Source organism: Elaeis guineensis, chromosome 1, assembly GCF_000442705.2.
Source record: "Elaeis guineensis isolate ETL-2024a chromosome 1, EG11, whole genome shotgun sequence".
Lineage (NCBI taxonomy): Eukaryota > Viridiplantae > Streptophyta > Magnoliopsida > Arecales > Arecaceae > Elaeis > Elaeis guineensis.
Window position 1 is genome coordinate 143623906 of NC_025993.2, and position 19846 is coordinate 143643751.

Here is a 19846-nt window from a genome sequence, read left to right on the forward strand (position 1 = left end):
AGTTTCAGCAATTCAGAATTTTGTTTGAAAAGCGGATATCATCAACGCGAGACACGTGGCATGAGACCAATTTTGTCACTATGTCAAAACAACGAGCTCGGTGCTCATTTGCATTCTGGATGGCGTTTTCGTAAGTCTGTCCGTAACATCTGGGGCATTACCGTAAACGGACAAGTATTTCTATCCATAATCTGTCCCTCTCCGCCCTTGCCTGCGATGCGGCAAGCTTTGGGAAAGAAATAAAAAATAAAAGGAAAAATTAAGAAAAGCCCAACCCTTGATCGGCGAGAAGCGATCCTCTTCATCTCCTCAAATTCGTCTAATTCTGGTCGGGAGGCTTCCGATTCCTCGGATTCCTGGCCCTAGGGGATGCAGATCCTCTCCTCCTTGGAGATCTGAAGGCTTCCAACGCTAAAAAAGGTGAGAAATAATAAAAAATCGTTTTTTTTTGGGGAAATTTATGCGATTGGTTAGATGTCTTGGGTCTGGATTTGGATGTCTGGGATCCATCTTTTCTGCCTCAGGTCTATGTTGGATATCTTTGATTTCTTATTGTCATTTTCTGCGGTTTACTTTTTGTACAGAGAAAAGTTTGGGTTTGCGACTTCAGGATCGTGGCGTAATCTGAAGTTTTTTTCTTCTTTAAATTTGGAATTATGGAAAAAAAAAACTCATTTTGTTCGAATTTTCATGTTGTCTTGAGTAACTTATCGATTTATCCAAAAAATCCGGGTCAAGATCTCTGAACTCTGTGTACAAGGTGTTCTTGCCTTGTAATTTCATGATATTACATTGTGGTTTCGAGGTTGCTTATTTAATTCGCGAAATGAATAGATGAAGAATTAATTTTTCTCATCTGAATATATTTATGCAACTTATTCGTGCATGCGTTTTGATACAATCGTGTGGGTAAAGATACCAGTTTGTCTAGACCGTTGCTCTCTGTGGCCTAGGTTTGTTGGTAAAAATATAAACATCTCGCTCTTGGTTTAGTCTATTTCACTTTTATGTTGGATAGTATGTTGTTGCTTGGGCGATTGGCTGTTTGTCAATCCATTTGTGACAACGGAGGATATTAAGGTGGTTGAACTAATGATCTGCCCAAGTTCAAGCATCGGGGAAATGTTCCAGGATGAATGTTAATTACCATTGACATTTCATAAGTGAATCAATTGAGTATGAATCCTTTTGTTTAGCGCATGAGTGATTTAGAATGATTATAATTCTCTTGTGTAAATACACACACATACACACACCAACCCACCCACCCACATATCACACCCGTTATAACTATTCCCTCTCTGTAGTTTGTATGACAGAGAAACAATGGGTATTCATTCCAAAAAGGGCTTTGTTTGTTAGCTCTCATCATCATGAGGTGTTGTAGGTCGGGAAGTCAAGCAAAGCCTTTCATTTTATACATCATAGATATGAACCTGTAGGTGGTCTTCTTTCTTTTGTGCTTGCTGGAGTGTGCCTTTTGGTATGCACTGTTGGATTTTGTTTCTCATATTGCTGCTCTTTTTTACTTAAGTTCTTGCATATTGAGAGAATGTTTGAGATGCCATTGGAACTTTATGCCTTCATCCGAACTTTCTTTGTATTGGATATGACACAGGTATAAATTTTTAAACAAGTCAAATATGTCTCGGTACCAAGGTGATGATGTTGATGAGATGGCAGAGGATTATGAAATGGGGGATGCAGAGGATGACATGGATGAAGATTTTCAAGGAAGAGTGATGGGTGATTCAGATTCTGATGATGAAGAATATGGCCAATCTGTATGCCTATCCTTATGCTAGCATGTTTTTCAACAAACTGCTGCAATTACTTTCCTTTTTAATACTTTAAATGGCATGCTAGTGTTTCTTATTAGTACAGAATTATATAAATTCTGAGAACCTCTTTTCTTATTTCTCATTTTGCTTTCCGGTATTATGCTGTTAACATGCTAAACGAAAGCTATCTTATTTTATCCAGCATAGTAAGATATTCGACACTTCATCAGCACAAGCAAGGAAAGGAAGGGATATCCAAGGAATACCGTGGAATAGCTTAAGCATTACAAGGGAGAAGTACAGACAAACCAGATTAGAACAATACAAGAATTATGAGAACATTCAAGATTCTGGTGAAGCATCGGAAAAGGTACAATAGTTACACAAGTTTTGGTTTGTTGCATCATTTTCTTGTTGCATTCTTTTCAACATCCTTTTCTTGTATCTAGGATTGCAAACCAACTGAGAAGGGGGGTATGTATTATGAGTTTCGACTTAATACAAGATCAGTGAAATCAACTATCCTCCATTTTCAGGTAAACAAATAAAGTTCCCAGTAGGTTCCTACCTTTGGCTTATTTATTAATGAGCTATTGAATTTGTTTATTCATTCTTTGCTCAGTATCTTGGTTTATGTAATGCCATGCTATTTGTATTGTTTTAAGATGTTTCTATCTCTTGTAAACATGGTTTCTGTTTTGTACAAAGGTTTGAATAAGTCAATGTCAACAATTTTTTGAAAAAATGATAATTTAGCTTGAGGTAGAATTTGGATGGACTTCTGATTCTGGGTCTGAGGAGTAGAACTTACTAAAGGTTGATGGATGTTGAGACAGCTTTAACAGCGTATTATGTAGATGTGTTCATTAAGATAGAGTGTTAGTCAAGTAGAGGAGGTGAATAATTTTTTGGTTATTAAAATTAAGGAAAAATCATAGAGTCCCTCCAAGTTTGGGCCACTTACATTTAGACCTTGGAGTTTAAAAAGTGTTAATTAGCTACCAAAATTTTAAATTCATTGTAATGTAGTCTAGCCATCTATCTCTGTTACAAAATATTATCACTTGAGGATCATATGATAACTTATTACTAACTTAACAAAGGGCTCTTATTTTGGGGGGAAATTGAAGGGAAGGGAAGGGAGAGTAGCACTTTGAGATCTATGCTAGTGGAATGAATGACAAAGGATGGAGTGCTTTGAGATTTATGGAGGTGGATGGATGACAAAGGATGGAGATTTTTAAGATCCATACAAATGGATGACAAAGGATGGAGTGCTTGATGATGAGATTTATTCAGAAAGATGAATGGTTGTAGATGAAGTGCTTTGAGATCTATGCATGTGCATGGATGATAGAGGATAGAGTGTTTTGAGAGTTGTGCATGTGGATGGATGACAGAAGATGAAGTGCTTTGAATCTATATATATGGATGTATGACGGAGGATGGACCACTTTGAGAGTTATGCAAATGGATGGATGACAAAACATGGAGCACTTAGAAAATCCGTGTTGGTGGATGAATGATAGAGGATGGAGTGCTTTGAGATCTATGTAGGTAGATGAATGATAGAGGATGATGTGCTATGAGATCTATGTAAGTAGAAAAATGATAGAGGATGGAGCGCTTTAAGAGCCATGTAAGCGAATGGATAGTAGACAAAACACTTTGAGATTTGTGTAAGCAAATGGATCACACATGGAGTGCTTTCAGATCGTGCAGGTGGATGGATGGCAAAGAGTTGAGCTCTTTGAGATCCATGCATGCAGATGAATGATTGACGTTGGAGCACTATAAGATCTGTGCTAGCAAATGAATGACAGCATGGAGCATTTTAAGATATGTGCATGTGAATGAATGACATAAAATGACGTGCAAGATTTATGTAGGTGGATGGATGATAGAGAATGGAGCATGTTAAGGTCTATGTAAGTGGATTGGTTACAAAATATGAAGCACTTTGAGATCTATGCTGATAGATGAATGATAGAGGGCAACCTCTCTAAATCATTGGTATTTTTATCTCTTTTATCACTTGGTTAGTGGTGTTGGGATACAGATAGATGATTGGGCTATATTGCTACAAATTTGAAGTTTTGGCAACTAATTGACACTTTACAAACTTTTGGGGTCTAAGCGTAAATGGCCCAAGCTTAAAGGGGTATCTCTATAATTTTTTTTAAAAATTAATGTAGAGAGAATGTGATCATGAAAGATGCTTGAAAAGGAAATCAAATTTCTTAGTAACAGATGTGGATCTTGGACCTATGAATGGGGTTGACACAAAGTATTCTGGCGATCCCCATGATCTGAGTTCGAGCTATTGGAATTGGAATAGATGCGGCAGTGGATCACAAAATCTAATCTTCAAGATTTTTTTTTTTTTTTTTTGAAAAGGGGAATAGATTACTTATTTTTTACCACATACACTATTTTGTTTTGACATGACACCCCCTTCCATGGCCCCTAGAATGCCAATATTAGCATCGATTTTGAATCAGAAGAGAGATTTTAATAAATGGCAGATCTATTCACTCTATCAATAGTGGAGTCGGATTTGGTGGATCATCAAAATAAGCAAGAATATTATTTCTATGTAAAATACCATTTATGGGTATTTCAATCGGGCATGGAAAAGCTCTATCAATGTTCTCCTTTCCCCAGGTTAGAAATGTGGAGGTACCTTTCCCGTCAGCGAAAGAAAAGAATTTAGAATGCTAAAAATGACGGCTATAGATCCCATACTACCTCCCATGAACTTAAAATCCATAACTACTTTCATCCATAGGGTGGCTTTTTTCTGCTCGCGGTAGAGCTGTCTTTGCTAGCTTTATTGCTGGCTCTAAACCTACCTCCTTGACTAGGACATGGACATATCAGTTCTTCAGTAGGTTAATAACTGATGTTTTTCTCAGTAGGTTTTGCTGATTATCAGACCAAAATATTTTGACACATAAAAGTTAAAATATATCATTTCAAGAGCATAGGGATCCTATTTTTTTCAGTAGGTTGAAGGTATCTCTGACATGTTGAGCCTCTTCAGCAGCAAAGCTACTAGCCTTTGGCTAGTAGCTAGAGTTTAAATCAAAAGAGAAGATTAGCATTCTTAGAGAGCGGATGCTTTGATTTAGAGCATGCTCATATATTATGCTGCAAAATCCTTGTAGAGGGTTGCAAGTCTGTTGATATTTATCCCATGGTCGTGGAGCATGACATCCTTGTTGCTAGGTCCTATTTAAGTAGCTAATGAGATTTATGGTTTAAAAATAAAATCAATAAATCATGTAACATATGATATGTTTATGTTTAAACGAATAGGAGAAGTGTCCGATTAGTTATTTTAATTGTTGATGTTTGGTCGACTAAATTAACATAAGCGGCTGCATCTCCCCTACACTGCCCTGCTCCCTCCCACCTGGCCCCATTAACACACGTGTGCATACCAAATCAAGGGAGAAAAAGGAGGTTGGATGCAGAAGAGAGCTGCTTATTATTGGAGTCAGAATGGGGGAGGTGTTGAGGTGGATGAGAAAGAGGCAACTGAAGGGGTACGGATGGAGTGGAGGCATGGGCATAAGTAGGGGGGAGTGATGAAAGGGCAAAGGATATGGGATGGAAGGGACAAGAGGGATTGATGGATGAGGGGGTTTAAAACTCACCTCTGTGTTTATGATCTCATCAAGCGGGTGTGAGGTAGGATGGAGGGAAGAGATGGTATACATGGTGAAGGTTGGTGGGCAGAGGCCGAGCATATAAACACAGGCCAGAGAAATCTCTTTAGTTAGCTCTAGAAAGGGGTATTGGAGAGCGTGGATTCTTTGTGAGCGGAAGTCCTAGATTTATGGGAGTTTTCCTGAAGCTTTAGCCTTTTCTGACAAGCACTTTATCTGATAAGGAAGACATCCATACAACTGATCTTGGGTGACTGCGATAACTTTAGGATATGGACCATCCTATTATATTCTATTCAAACGGTTCCTTAGTTTGCACTTTCTTAAGAGGCTGAAATGTATTCCTGTTTAGCATGTTTCCCTGTCATCAATGTGAAATATGGAAAATTAGATCTCACTCTAATAAGCGAAAACACATTCGACCTTGCAAGTGAGGAAACATTAATATTTTCCTTGTCCAGGTTTAGATCTCAGGTTCCTTATCTGTCAAAGTTTGTACCCTAGTGGTTGTATCGATTGTTTTGACATGACAGCAGATGGACTGAACTATTGCAGATATTTAAACCTTTGCATATAATATCATTTGCATTCCAGTTATATTAATATTTGGCAATTGAGAACAATAACAAGAAAGTTTTAGCAAATTCCTGCATGCATGAACCTCATTATCTAGAATTCTGCTTAGAGTGGCATATGTGCCTCAGAAACTCATCACCCACTTCCTGAGGTTTTCATTGTTGTAATTTTGTAAAAGATCTGCTTCCTTCCACCTGGACCTGCTCTCACTGCTGGCAACTAAGACATGAACCTTACAGAGCTGACTTGAGTACTTCAGTATGTACTGTGTCATCGTCAGTGTTTTGGAAACAGCTTTGAGAAAAGAGAGGGATAACATATTTTAGTATTTGTATCACTTTTAAGTTCATTATTGAGAGCAGGTAAAAGAAATGGTTCAACTACATTTTTGTGTACGATCCCACATATGCTGACACAAGCAATTACAATGTCTGGTAGATCATCACTTCTAGTTTAGAAATATCTTGAGAAAAGGAAGGGAAAAAGATTTCATCTCTATACTTGAAATCAAAATTTTATTTTTTTACCTTTGGTGGCGGGAATCTGCAGATTTAGTGAATAACATATTACATTAAAGGTTCAGGTGACCCTTATACAGATTTTTATTTATTTTTATTTTTTTTAAAAAAGGGATTAGGAGGGGCTAATCCCTACCTTTCTACCCTATTCCCATTCCAGTTGTAGATGGCTGATCTCAGCCGAAGTCGAACTCTTGCCTCTTTATCCAATTGCTAATGGTGATGCCATCTGAGCAAGTGCTTGGTGGTGGCCTTTTACAGATTCTATAAAGATGAAATTTCTAAAAATGCTTGTGGTAACCGAACATTTGAACTCAACTATAGAGGGGGCATATTAGATTCATCACATTACAGATATAAAAAGGAATCAGTTCTAGTCACTTGCAAATAGTCTTGTTTGGCTTGCTCATAGGTTCAATTAAGCTTTAATGAGATCTGAACAAGCCAAGCTTGATCTTGGCTTTTAGGCCTGGAATCAGTTTCAAGCCAAGCTTGAGCAGACCTCTGTTTGATCAGGCACTGCTTGGTTAGGCTAAAAAATCATGTTTAAGTTTTAAATATTATATTTAGAGAAAATATCTGACAATATGTATTTTATATATGGTATCTGTTATGCATATTGTTAATTAGCAACTGCTAAAACTAATATGGTCTTATTTAAACAAATTGATGGCCTCACCATATTGTCAAAATTCACAATCAGATTGGCTCAATAGTTGTAGGTTAATAGCTTTCCAGTTTATTGGGTCATGGGTTTTATTTGGCTAAAAAGGGCTTTGAATTTGAAGATCAAATGAGCTTGAATTGAGCCTGGTTTAAACTTGATTTGACTCTCATTTGATAGAAGGCTATCAATCCATTCAAAAAATAGGCTTATGTTCAGTTTTACTCGAGCAAGGCTTGACCAAATTGGAAGCAAGGCATGTTTGGTCCTGAATATCATGCTTGAAATAAATTTTGAAGCTGTGCTTGATCAGAAATTCAGAACCAAAGTTGTTCTACACCCATAATCAAGGATAAGTGCATCAAATACTTCTTTTCTACCTTCTGTCACCAACCTTTCTCTTATTGCTGGACCTTAACCATGTCAAATTTTGTCTGGATATTTTGATAAAATTTAAATGTTATATGATTGTCCTGTCATTTGTTTCTAGGTAGCTAAACTGCAGTGCAAAAGAATCTTCAGTGGGCTTATTATGTTTATATGGGTGCATTCTATTTATTTTGAGTTTCTTTAGAACTGTTTTATTGATCTTCATTAATTATTTTTTACATTTACAGCTGAGAAATCTGGTTTGGGCTACATCAAAACATGATGTCTATCTAATGTCACACTATTCTGTGCTCCATTGGTCAGCATTAACTTGTGACAAGTATGAGGTTATGAATGTCTCAGGACATGTGGCACCAAATGAGGTGTACACTCTTCTTCAAAAATTTATCATAAAGTTCCTTTTGGCCCTCTTTCTTTTTTATTTTGATTTAAATCACGTTTTTCTGGAATAATCATTTTATTATATAATTTTTAACTTACATAATGGCTTTTTAATTTTGTTACAGAAACACCCTGGAAGTGTATTAGAAGGATTTTCTCAGACTCAAGTTAGCACGTTGGCAGTAAAGGATAAGTTACTTGTAGCGGGTGGATTTCAAGGAGAACTTATTTGTAAAGTAATTCTCTTCATTTTGTCCTCCGTTCTTTTTGACAATAATTCATAAAAGCATGGGAGAAATATATAATATCCATCACTATTTTCATTTTCTTTCTATTTATTTTTCATTAGTTTATCAATTTGTTAGCTGTTTTTAATGGAACATGTTTTGTTATTTCCAGAAGTATGCTCATGAAAAATTCGCCAACGATACAAAACAATTTTCTGTTTGGCTTCCTTCAAGCATTTTCATAAGCATATATATGAGAAATTTGCCATGTATGTCTTATAGATGTAGCAAAATAGCAAGATGTATGGCTGTATACTTGTGTACATGGTTCTTTGTGTTACGCTGATGATGCATGATGTAAAGAGAAAGTCTGAGAAGAATGGCAACATGTGGTATGATGGAAAGTTGTCTCAGAATAAAGTATTTACCCTTGGTTGATAGAAATGCCAATTCATATTTGAGCATGCAGTGTAGTGAAGACAATGAGGTTTGTGGACCATCACTCAAGGCTTTCAAGGTCCAAGCTGTGTAAGATGAGATGACTTGATAAGTAGGAAGGTGATTGCATGCAATAGAAAAGTGCTTGAACTTGCATTTTGGAGGGTCACAACAGAGAGAAAAAGTGATAAGCTATTTTGGATGAAAGGTGTGAGAAAGGTTTTGGAAGAGTTTGTAGTGTATCTCGAGTTACCCTGTCAAAAAACACCTTGTAAGGATTCAAAAAGTTAACTCCAAATAGTTGAGATCAGAAAATGATAATTAGAGATGTTATTGGATTTGTCAAGAATCATGGTGGTAGACTATCTGATTGCCCCAAAAGTCAGCAGTTACAAAATTAAGATGGAGTAAGCTGAGAAGTTATGGTTTACTAGGAGTATTTCAGGTTGTTTAAAGCAGTTATTAGGTGATATGCGCATTTTATTTATGTGATCTTATGTACTTATAGTTATAGCTACACTAAGAGGTTATGAATTCTTCTGGATGAAAGGATCATGGTAAAGTGGGAGCAGCTTAGCACTACAGGCCAGAAACATGACTTAAAAAGGCCATTGCCTCCAGCAGTACATAAGCAATACAGATTCACACAGCATTATGCTATCCCAATGTTTGTGTTCATCTTTCTGAAAGGATAAAAAACATCAGTTTGCTGAAAACTGAAACATTCTTTTCTTTTTGTTTATGTTTTGGGAACTAATTCATCATTTCAGCCTTATCTTTCACTTACTTGGCATCATTGTCTATTGCTGCTATGCTGCATAACATTATAGGCTGTTCAATTAAAAAAAAATTTAGGTAACAATGAAATATTATTGTTTTATGCACATATAATTTGGGCCAGGATTTTTCAAGGTTACTTTTCAGGGCTTCTTGCTGAAAAGTCTAAATGTTTGGTATTGCCTGTTACGTAAAAATGCTATAAGTTTATTGCCAGTGGTAATATATACGTGATCGATCAGGTCTTTTTGAGGATCTGATTCGTCGTCATCAATCAGGTGAAGCGTTTGTGTATTTTAGACATGAAACTTATGGTCTTAGCTGTTAGATATAGATGCACTAAATGTGATTGCAGTGGACTATATACTTAATGCAACATTGGAAATATATTTATTCCAGTATTTTACAAGGTACATATTATCTGAGTTGTTCTTTCACTTTGTCGGAAACGCAGTATTTAGATCGAGAAGGAATAAGCTACTGTTGCCGGACAACTTATGATGACAATGCAATCACTAATGCTGTGGAGATCTATGACAATCCCAGGTACTAGATTTTGCCTGGCATTTTCTTTTCTTTTGATTACGTTTAGTGGCTGGTCAGACTCAAAAATGAAATTTATTCAGTGGTGCTGTTCACTTCATGGCATCAAATAATGACTGTGGAGTTCGTGACTTTGACATGGAGAAGTTTCAGCTTTGCAAGCATTTCCGTTTCCAATGGCCGGTCAATGTAAGCCATCAGTATTTGATTACCTCTGTACTGCATTGTTAGATGTTTTTTCTTTTTCTAGTGGGATGTGATTTTAAGCCATCTGTAATTGATCTATTGTAGCATATAAATTGGTTAGGTTGTTAATCCTGGTGGAAGAGCCATGTAGTGTTATCGTTTCTTGGAAATTTATCTGCAAATATTTGTTGAAATCAAATCTTTCTTGAGGAATGGGGATAATCAGTAGAATCAGATTAGAAGAAGTATAAACTCAGTCAGTATGCTGAGCCGTGCTGGTCTATGGGAACTTGGTGTTGTAGTCTAATATTGTATCAGAGAATATCTTGTATTATTGTATCTTTACGTGTTATTCTGTTTGCAGCATACATCACTTAGTCCTGATGGGAAGCTTCTTGTTATTGTGGGTGACAGCCCTGAGGGACTACTGGTTGATGCTCATACCGGAAAGGTGAGTACTATACTTGGTTATTCTGGTCAGGTGATGAACCTCAATAGGAGTAACCTGCCTTCATCACATCCAATTTTGAATGTTGAAGCAACAAAAATTTTCTGAAGTTTGGTTCTTGCAGACTATCCATGAATTGCGTGGTCACCTGGACTACTCATTTGCATCGGCATGGAATCCTGATGGTCGTACATTTGCTACTGGCAACCAGGATAAGACCTGTCGGGTTTGGGATGTAAGGAACCTCTCAAAATCTGTGGATGTACTAAGAGGGAACCTTGGGGCCATAAGATCAATCCGCTTCACATCTGATGGTCAGTTCATGGCGATGGCAGAGCCTGCAGACTTTGTTCACATATTTGATGTTAGAAGTGGGTACAACAGGCGACAGGAGCTGGACTTCTTTGGTGAAATCTCGGGCATGTCATTCAGTCCTGACACCGAGGCTCTTTTTGTTGGTGTATGGGATCGCACCTATGGCAGTCTCCTTCAGTACAGCCGCCTCCAGCACTACTCGTACCTTGACTCACTACTTTGAATTAAAACTCCTTTCCAATGTTGTAGCTCTTGGGACTGTTGGTTCTGCGCCCAGGGTAGCATGTTGTACATGGACATGGACAGGGAGACCAGAGTAAGGGTAAAAGGGGAAGTTGGAAATCTTTCTCATGTTCAATCTGGAATAAAAAAAAAAAAAAACTCTCTTGAAGTGTACAAAGAGAAAATGTACATATGTCTAGAGACTGCAGTTGTGAGGTGAAGAAAATTTCAAGTTAGCTCTCTGTGCTAGACTTTTCAGCTGTCCAGAAGATTTTAGAGTGATTCTGTTGTAATCTTCATTCAATCTTTATTATTTTTTTTGTTCTCTACAAATTTTAGTGAAATTTAACACCGCTTGTTTTGATTCTTGCATTGCAGTTTCAGATGATATTTCTGGTAGTCGGTTCTTCTTAGTTTGATGATGATGACTTTTTTAGTCAAATGTTTCATTGTTGGATTGTTTTGACCTGTGATTATAATTTGGATAACCATCATAACTATAATTTAGAGGATTTGTAAAGTTATGCTTGTGCTGTCTTGGTACAAAATTTCTTTTGAGAAGTTTTTGAGAAGCAAGAGTCTTTTAGGCTTATTTTCAATTTTTCTTGATGCAATAGTTATAAAGAATAACTAATTTGTGAATAAATCTGGGCATGTTGTTCTGTTACTCCTACAAGATCGGTAATGTAATATCATTATTTTTTTGTTGGTGTTATTAATTATATATATATATATATATATATATTATATATATATATATATATATATGTTATTCAGCTGATTTTGATCTGATATTAATTTTTGTCATCATGTGTAAGCTATTGATTGAGTCACCACAAATTCTCATTTTGTTCAATGTTTCTGCTTTTAACAATATTTGATTTTCTTTTGATTATTGCACTAATTTAAAATATCATATTTATCTAAGAGTTTTCAGAGAGATATCAGCTTAGCAAGGGGATGCTACTGTACTGGGTTATGTTCTCTTGAAGTCTGTTCTCTCTCTAAGGAAATTAATAGATTTTTCGTGGAAAGTGAAGTGTCCTATGTCAAGTTCAAAAGTTATCTGAGTTTTGTATTAAATATGAACTATAGGGTTGAGTCATTTTATTTTATTGTTCTACCTATGAGTACCAATTTATGCTACTGACCGCCTAAAGCGGTGTGTTAATTATACACAGGGAATGCAACTGATTTGTCATTCTACTACTACATCCTTTGAAAGGAAAAGAATATTATTAGAAACATCAGCATGAGAAGATCACTTGAGCAAGACTTTGTTTGGGGGAAAACTGATGGAGAGTCAAAATGGAAAAGTGTTTCTTATAGGGAGCATGCAATGGAGGATGGGTAGGCAAACTCGAACCCCCTGCATAAGTATGCAAGAGACTGACCACTGATTGATAGGAGGATTTTCTAAGCTGTGGTCGCATGAAGATGCACAGCTTGTCTAAGAACGCTAAATTGGTTCAGCAAAGAAGTGAGATAATAAAAGCTTCACTCAAAAGTGTTTTTTGATGCTATATGATAAGATGGTATTTTGAATTTGGAAGTTTTTTTTTCGGCAAAGCAAATAAAGTTATGCTTGTCAATCTTTATCCCTAAACTCTCATTAGCTTTTGCCTTTTTTAACTTCTCTCTTGCCTGGTAAAATTTGAAAGGAAGACAATGTTCCACTTCCATGAGAGATTTTAAAAAACCTAGAGGTTAAAAACAGTATTTCCCATAAGAGATGATGATCAAAAACAAATGAACAGAGCTGCTATTTTGCAGTTAGTGTTCTAGATTTCTCATGCTGACTTAAAATGGTTGTTCATAAAAGCTACCGTTTTGGAAAATTCAATCAGAGACTTTGACTTAAACAACAGCTTTCACTTCCATTCAAATGACAGATTATCAATGTTGAAGGAAACCAAAGCTCAAAGGTCAAAGGCATGGTTATCAAGCCTGTTTCGAAAGATCAATGCTTTCTCAAGGCATACTACACTAAAAATATGTATATTTTCATTCATCTTTTGGATCTAGCTATTGATAAAATGCTACCGCAATCAAAAGCTTCCTCAACACAGATGAAATGAATTGAATTCTATGAATTCCAATACCGATCCACTCATCAAACAGCTAATCCATGATCAGAAAGGATCAGCTCACACCATCACAAACCAGTCCCAAAAGTAGATGAAAGCAAGGTCCAAAAGAACGAAGAGACAAAAGGGAAATAAAAGGGAAAAACATATTGCATCGACCTCTTGGATCTAGATGTATTGACAAAATACCCCCGCAATCAAAAAGCTTTCTCTTGCATCAAAACAAATCAAAAGCTTTCTCAATACAGATTAATTATCTGGATTATGTGAATCAAATATGCAACTTTTAATTTGGAGTCAGATACACCATTGGACCATGTCTCCATTTAACTAAAACAAACAATATATCATATGTGGATCTACCTTCAAGACATCATGTCTTTTTCGGTTGGGGCCTTTAGTCAATGGGTGCTAGATTTTGGTGTCCCAAACCCATGTTTCCCATGATGTGGCCACCAAACTTCTTATCTATCTCTCCCCCCAAATCACTTCCACCCAACTCACACCCCAAATCCTCCTCTCCCCTCCCATTATCCTCCTCCCCCACAACATCTCCCTTGACTTCCACCACTCCAAATCCTCGTATCTTTCATAGTATGTCCACATTCCTTTTCCCCCCACACCAGTCTTAACCTCAACCACAAGCCAAAAGCCTTCATCAGCCATGGCCTCCACTCTCCTCTCCACACCCACCTTCACTGGCCTCCGCCCTCTCAAGCCCGCCGACTCACGCTCCCTCTCCTTCCCAGGAGCGCCAGCCTCGCTCTCTCCGCCAGGCCGCCGTCCGGTCCACCACCAGACCCGGTCTAGCAGTGAAGGCCGAGCTGAACCCATCCCTGGTGATCAGCCTCAGCACCGGTTTGTCCCTCTTCTTGGGCCGGTTCGTGTTCTTTAACTTCCAGAGGGAGAACGTGGCCAAGCAAGGGCTCCCGGAGCAGAACGGGATGATCCACTACGAGGCCGGCGACACCCTGGCCAAGGAGTACGTGGGTCTCCTCAAGTCCAACGACCCGGTCGGGTTCAACATAGTCGACGTCCTTGCATGGGGTTCCATCGGACACATCGTCGCTTACTACATCCTCGCCACCTCCAGCAACGGCTATGATCCCAGGTTCTTCTGAGTTTTTATCTTAAGGGGTTTTGGAGTAAATTTTTTTTGATGGTCTGCTGGATTTTATGATGGTAGGGTTTGGGTTAGGAGTGGTGGGAATGTCATTGATGCTTGGTGGGGGGATCAATTGTATTTGTGTGCGGGAGGTGGCTTATTATCGATAAATTTTTTTTTTTTTCTATCAAAAATTGACTGAATTTGCTTGTGCCATTAGTTTTTCTTCCTTTTTCTCTATTGTGATTTTCTGTTCTAGCTCTGCTACACGTCCTTTTGGATGCAAGGAAATAAGAAATGAAGGTTTTAATTAGTTATGAAAATATTTTTTAGTTTTATAAAAATTATTATTAAATGAGTATGAATGTTGGTTAGCTTTGTTATCCGAAAAATTTAGAATTATGATATTGTAACGTAGAAGAAAGACATCATTAGTCTCATATTGATAGTAATCAAAGAAGATTTAATTTATATAAAAGAGATCATCAATATCTCACGTACTGAGTCTTTAATCGTAACAATGACGCATTAATCCATTATATTGGCTCCATATACAATATTGTATATGAAAATTGGGTCGCTACAGCTTGTCATCCAGAAAAAAAATCTGTCAAACTAAATTTTTCCCACTAAAAATTTTAAGAGAATAGATTTTAAGTGATTGGATCTAAGCAAATACCTGGAGATTTATTTTCAGCCGTATCTCGTGCATGACCAGACGTACCCACGTAAAGGGAGGGCAGCACCGTCACCCTTAAGATTGAAGGATATACTTATGTTACTGATTGATATGTCTATTTTGGGGCTGCGTAAGTTGCATTTTATTTTATTTTATTTTTTAAAAACACTTGAGGTTTTAAGTTGTATTGGGTTTTAACTTCTGTATTGGGACATGTTCTTGGTTAGATTCGAACTCCCTATTTCTCCAGATGACATTTGAGGCATGCATGGAAATTTTGATATTCTTGAAATATGTAATCGAAGAAACTGGATTTCTAAAGATAGAAAAATATAATTAAAAAATGATAGAAATTTTTAAAGATAGACGCCCACACATGCTTGGAAATTTTGATGAAGTCCAAAAATAATACCTTTGTAACTTATCTATTAGATTATTTGTGAAATTATAGAGTTGTTATAGATTTTCAAATTAATTTGGTAATTATTAGAATGGTTATGCCCCATATGCTAGTTCCAATGAAATATTATAGTGAGATGCCATGCACCTGGTCTTATATCAAGTTTTTCTTCGTACATGCATTTACTTATCTATGCGTAGATAAAGAGTGCAAGGAAAGCTGAGCAATTGAAAACGAACTTGGTGGTCAATGTCTAGTGGAACTGAATGTATCATGGGTAGGATTTGGCATAGACTAGCTTACCGCCGTATGTGTAAAGGCTCCACTAGAGATTCTTTAGTGCCTTGCCCATTAGCAACAACGAGAAAGAACAAAAATCATATGGGGCAGGCATTAATCAGAGGGAAAAATATGAGACTGATTTTCTATTTTGCTGTACCTTCTCTAATGCCCATAAGTTTAAGAGTTAAGAACTTTTCCTATGAACAAAGTCATCAGTCCCATGATTAAAAAAAAAAAAAAGTCGTGCATGGCATCCTCTTCCTTCTTAGTTTTTCAAAATATATTTGTTACCGATACATATTACATAGTTAAATAATATACAATAAGCAAATTAATTATCTAGCAAACTAATGTACATCTAGATAAATCCATATATAAATTTCTAGAATATGGTATTTATCTATATGCAATATGTGCTAGATGATACATATTAGCAAAATAGTCATCTAGTAATCTAATACACACATTCAAACAATTAATATATAGTTTCTAGAATAGATATTCACCAATACACACTATGTGATTAGGTGATATATATTGTTGACTTCTGATACACACTGTAAATTCTTTGATATGTACCTAATAGTGATTCAATACTGACTTCTAGATAAATTGATATATAATTTTTAAAATATTTTTTTACCTGAAAGTATATATTAGATTATTGCTAGGTGCATATCAAAAAAACATGCAGTATATTTTAGTAAGTCAACAAATATATATCAATTACTGCTATAGTATGTACTGATGAATATGATATTTAGAAACTATGTATCAATTTGCTTAAAGATATATATTGAATTGCTAAATAATGATTTACTAAGTGTCTATCATCTAATAGTGTACTATGTATATGTAAATTTCATATTTTGAAAATTACATATCATTTATCTAAAAAGGTAAATTGACTTACTTGATGTTTAATTTACTTTTATATCATTCGACCATATAGTAGGAATTGATAAAAAGTATACTTTGAAAATGAGAAATAAAGAGATGTTTTTTTTGTTTTCAAATTATGAAAGCAATGACTCCATTGGAAGTTTTGACTTTTAGGCTTCTTTTTAAGATGAATATTATGGAAAACATAACAGAATTGGTAGCTCACCCTATATTCCTTTCTTTAGTGCCCATCTCATATGATTTTTGCACAATGAGGCATACTCAGCTTAAGGCTCTAGTCAGTTTTTATTTATCAAAAATTTAATTTTCGATTTTTTTTTGACACCGCTCTAACAAACAATCCCAGTTGACTACATCTCTAACTTTGGTCCCTCCTTTTAGGCTTACCATAATAGAACATCATTTTGGTACTATTTTACTTTAAGAAAATACTGAATTTATCCTTTGATTGGGACTCTTCTTTTGCAAATATTTTTTATTCCATGGTTTCTAGATTTTTTGGATGTCTTATTCCATAGTTCCCAGATTTTTTGGATGTCCCATTGCAACATAGAATCCTGTTGCATAAAATTGAAAATAATAGTTGTCGATGTTGCCCCATTTAGGTATTCTTTTTGGTGTTCCCAAATAGCCGAAGTTATCCTATTTAGGTGTTCTTGTTTACCTTCTCAAATAGTTGAATGTATCCCATTTAGGTATTCTTCTTAGCCTTATCAAATGCTATTTAATTTAGGTGATATTATCATGATACTAAGATTTAGGTATGAATTAATTTCTTTATAGCTTATCCCAAGTCTCTCCTTCACAACAAATTTTTTTTTTCTATTTTGTTGACTTGTTCAAGTCCTAAATATCTTTCCTATTTGTGGATGAGCTTTTTGTAATAAATTTTTATTGATAATTCTTGAAAAGAAATCTAGATTTTTAAAAGATCTCATCTAGATTTCTAATAGTCATGGATTGTAAGGATATTGAAATTTTTTTTCATAGCCGTTGTACTTTATGGTAGCAAGCCTATATCATTTCAATTTTATAAAACATAATTTTTAATTATATTTTAATGAAATAGTCGAGAGATGAAAGCATTTATCTCTTACCATGATTGATATAAAATTTTATATTCCTAATAATTCGAGAATGCTCGTTATGCTCATGACAGACAAGATGTTAGAAAATGTATGAAATATATTTAAAGTTAAAGCTGTAATAATTGATATGGTTGTATATCATTTCGTATCTATAACTGAATCACCTAATGCAATAATCAACATAAGATAATACAAAATTTATTTATAATTTATTTTAGTATTATTTTCTTTTAATTAGATTGAATTGCTTAAAGCGATAATCAACATGCGATAATATGTTGAAAGAATAATCTTTTTATATAATAGGGATAGTGGCCCATCCCAAAATATCGAACATATATATTATTTCAAAAATTATTAAAAAATAATTTATCTCTTTTTCATCATTTGTCAGCTCGAGTAATTTCATTCGAGTAGTCAAAGAAACAACTACTATTGAAGATGAACAAGTCTAAGAAATGTGTTGGATACTTGAAAGAATTCTATAGATGGTGTAGGTCAAGAATTTAAGGATGTCGAAATCCTTTGTGATATAATTCATAATTTCTACATTACAAATTATAAAATTTTATATTTGTGAAGAATGAATATCAGCATATGATCGTTGAGTGTGCATATAAAGGATGTGGATGGTGTATTCATATTTCTCATCTTAGAATTTAAGATGGATTTTCAATTAAAATAATAAACAATGAACATATATGTAGAGTAGGGTTGTAAGTTCGATCTCATCCTAAGTCTTCAAAGCATTGGATTTCAAATATTATGAAGGAGAAAATTCAAGATATATCTTTGTATAGGCCAAGTGATATCGTAAAGATATTCATCATGAATTTGATGTGGAATTACCATATCATCAAGCTCTCTATAGGAAAAAGGTTGTTATCAACAAGCTCTATAGTCAGATGTCAGTATCTAATGAATGGATATGATGGTATTACAATGCCATTCCTGAGACCAACCCTAGTAGCATAGTGGAGTATGAAATGCTCAAAGATCGATTTAGACATCTATTTGTTTCCTTTAAAGTCTCAATCAAGGATTTTATAAAAGATTGTAAATCTTTGATATCATGGATGCAACATTTATTAAGCATAATGGTAGAGCAGTTTTACTTGGTACTATAGACAAAGATGCGAATGATGATATGTTCCCGCAGCATTGCTGTTGTTGGTATAAAAAATGATGCAATTGGGATGATTTTGTCAGATTTTGAAAAGAGCCTTAGAATTTTGTGTTCACTATTATAGACAACTATATATGATTATGACAGATAGACATCAAAAACTTATGAAACTAGTACTAAAATACTTTACTGATACTATCACTCCTAGGACATCTATCATGTCAAAGATAATTTTAAAACTCAAGTATGTAACATCATTTTCTAAATTTTTAAGTTGCATCTTTAAAATATCTGGCTACGTTAACATACAAGTGCTGTATATGTGATCTTTTCATTGTTAACATACAAGCGTTAATATTACATATTATCTATCGGTACATTCTAATATCTCATGGTAATTAAAATTCAGATTTAGACTCCTTTTGGGCTTCGTAGTTTTCTTACGATGTCTCTTTATACTCGATGTTGGATTGTAGGCTTACATTGGGCTGGTTTGCATGTTACATAGTTAAGATGTCATTGAAAAATTCAATTGCCATTATATATGATTACATAAACTAGGTACACAGTTAAGGAGTTATGGTATTCAATTAATTTGTTACTACACACTATTAAATTAACATAATACATAGTTAATTTATCATTAACATAGTTAAATTAATATATACATCATTATCTGCCACTAAAAAGTTAAAATAACATAGTATACAGCTAATTTATCATTGTACGTAGTTAAATTAATATAATGCATAGTTAAATAAATATGATGTACAGTTAATTTATCATTGTATATAGTTAAAAAAATATGGTATATAGTTAATTTGTATTATATATAGTTAAATAAATATAGTATACAATTATCTGACCATTGCATATAGTTAAAATAACATGATACATAATTAATTTATCATTACATAGTTAAATTAACATGATACAGTTAATTTGCCATCATATATAGTTGAATAAATATGTTACACAGGTCATTTGTCATTAACATAGTTAAATAAATATAATATACAGTTAATTTGTTATTGCATAT

The 19846-nt window shown here is 35.0% G+C and overlaps 2 protein-coding genes across 2 annotated transcripts; both read left to right on the forward strand.

The window, feature by feature from the left end:
- The first annotated feature begins 209 nt into the window (after positions 1-209).
- On the forward strand, positions 210-11509 carry LOC105039006 (uncharacterized WD repeat-containing protein C2A9.03). Its single transcript, XM_010914968.3, has 10 exons — positions 210-420; positions 1619-1784; positions 1984-2151; positions 2231-2317; positions 7828-7962; positions 8107-8217; positions 9878-9969; positions 10050-10155; positions 10517-10603; positions 10725-11509. Exons 2-10 carry the CDS (start codon positions 1644-1646, stop codon positions 11136-11138), a joined length of 1341 nt encoding a protein of 446 aa, XP_010913270.1. The 5' UTR covers positions 210-420; positions 1619-1643; the 3' UTR covers positions 11139-11509.
- A 2205-nt stretch (positions 11510-13714) lies between these two features.
- LOC105037273 (photosystem I reaction center subunit V, chloroplastic) lies at positions 13715-14489 on the forward strand. Its single transcript, XM_010912959.4, is given in 3 exon segments — positions 13715-13967; positions 13970-14005; positions 14008-14489. Coding segments are annotated over 3 exon segments (453 nt in total). The 5' UTR covers positions 13715-13888; the 3' UTR covers positions 14346-14489.
- The last annotated feature ends 5357 nt before the right edge of the window (positions 14490-19846 follow it).

Bases quoted from the DNA above. Each gene is read 5' to 3' on its own strand.
- LOC105039006 (XM_010914968.3), top strand. From the start codon at position 1,644: ATGTCTCGGTACCAAGGTGATGATGTTGATGAGATGGCAGAGGATTAT. The intron at 8,218-9,877 runs GTAATTCTCTTC...TCGGAAACGCAG, and splicing joins AAGGAGAACTTATTTGTAAA to TATTTAGATCGAGAAGGAAT. The intron at 10,156-10,516 runs GTAAGCCATCAG...TTCTGTTTGCAG, and splicing joins GTTTCCAATGGCCGGTCAAT to CATACATCACTTAGTCCTGA.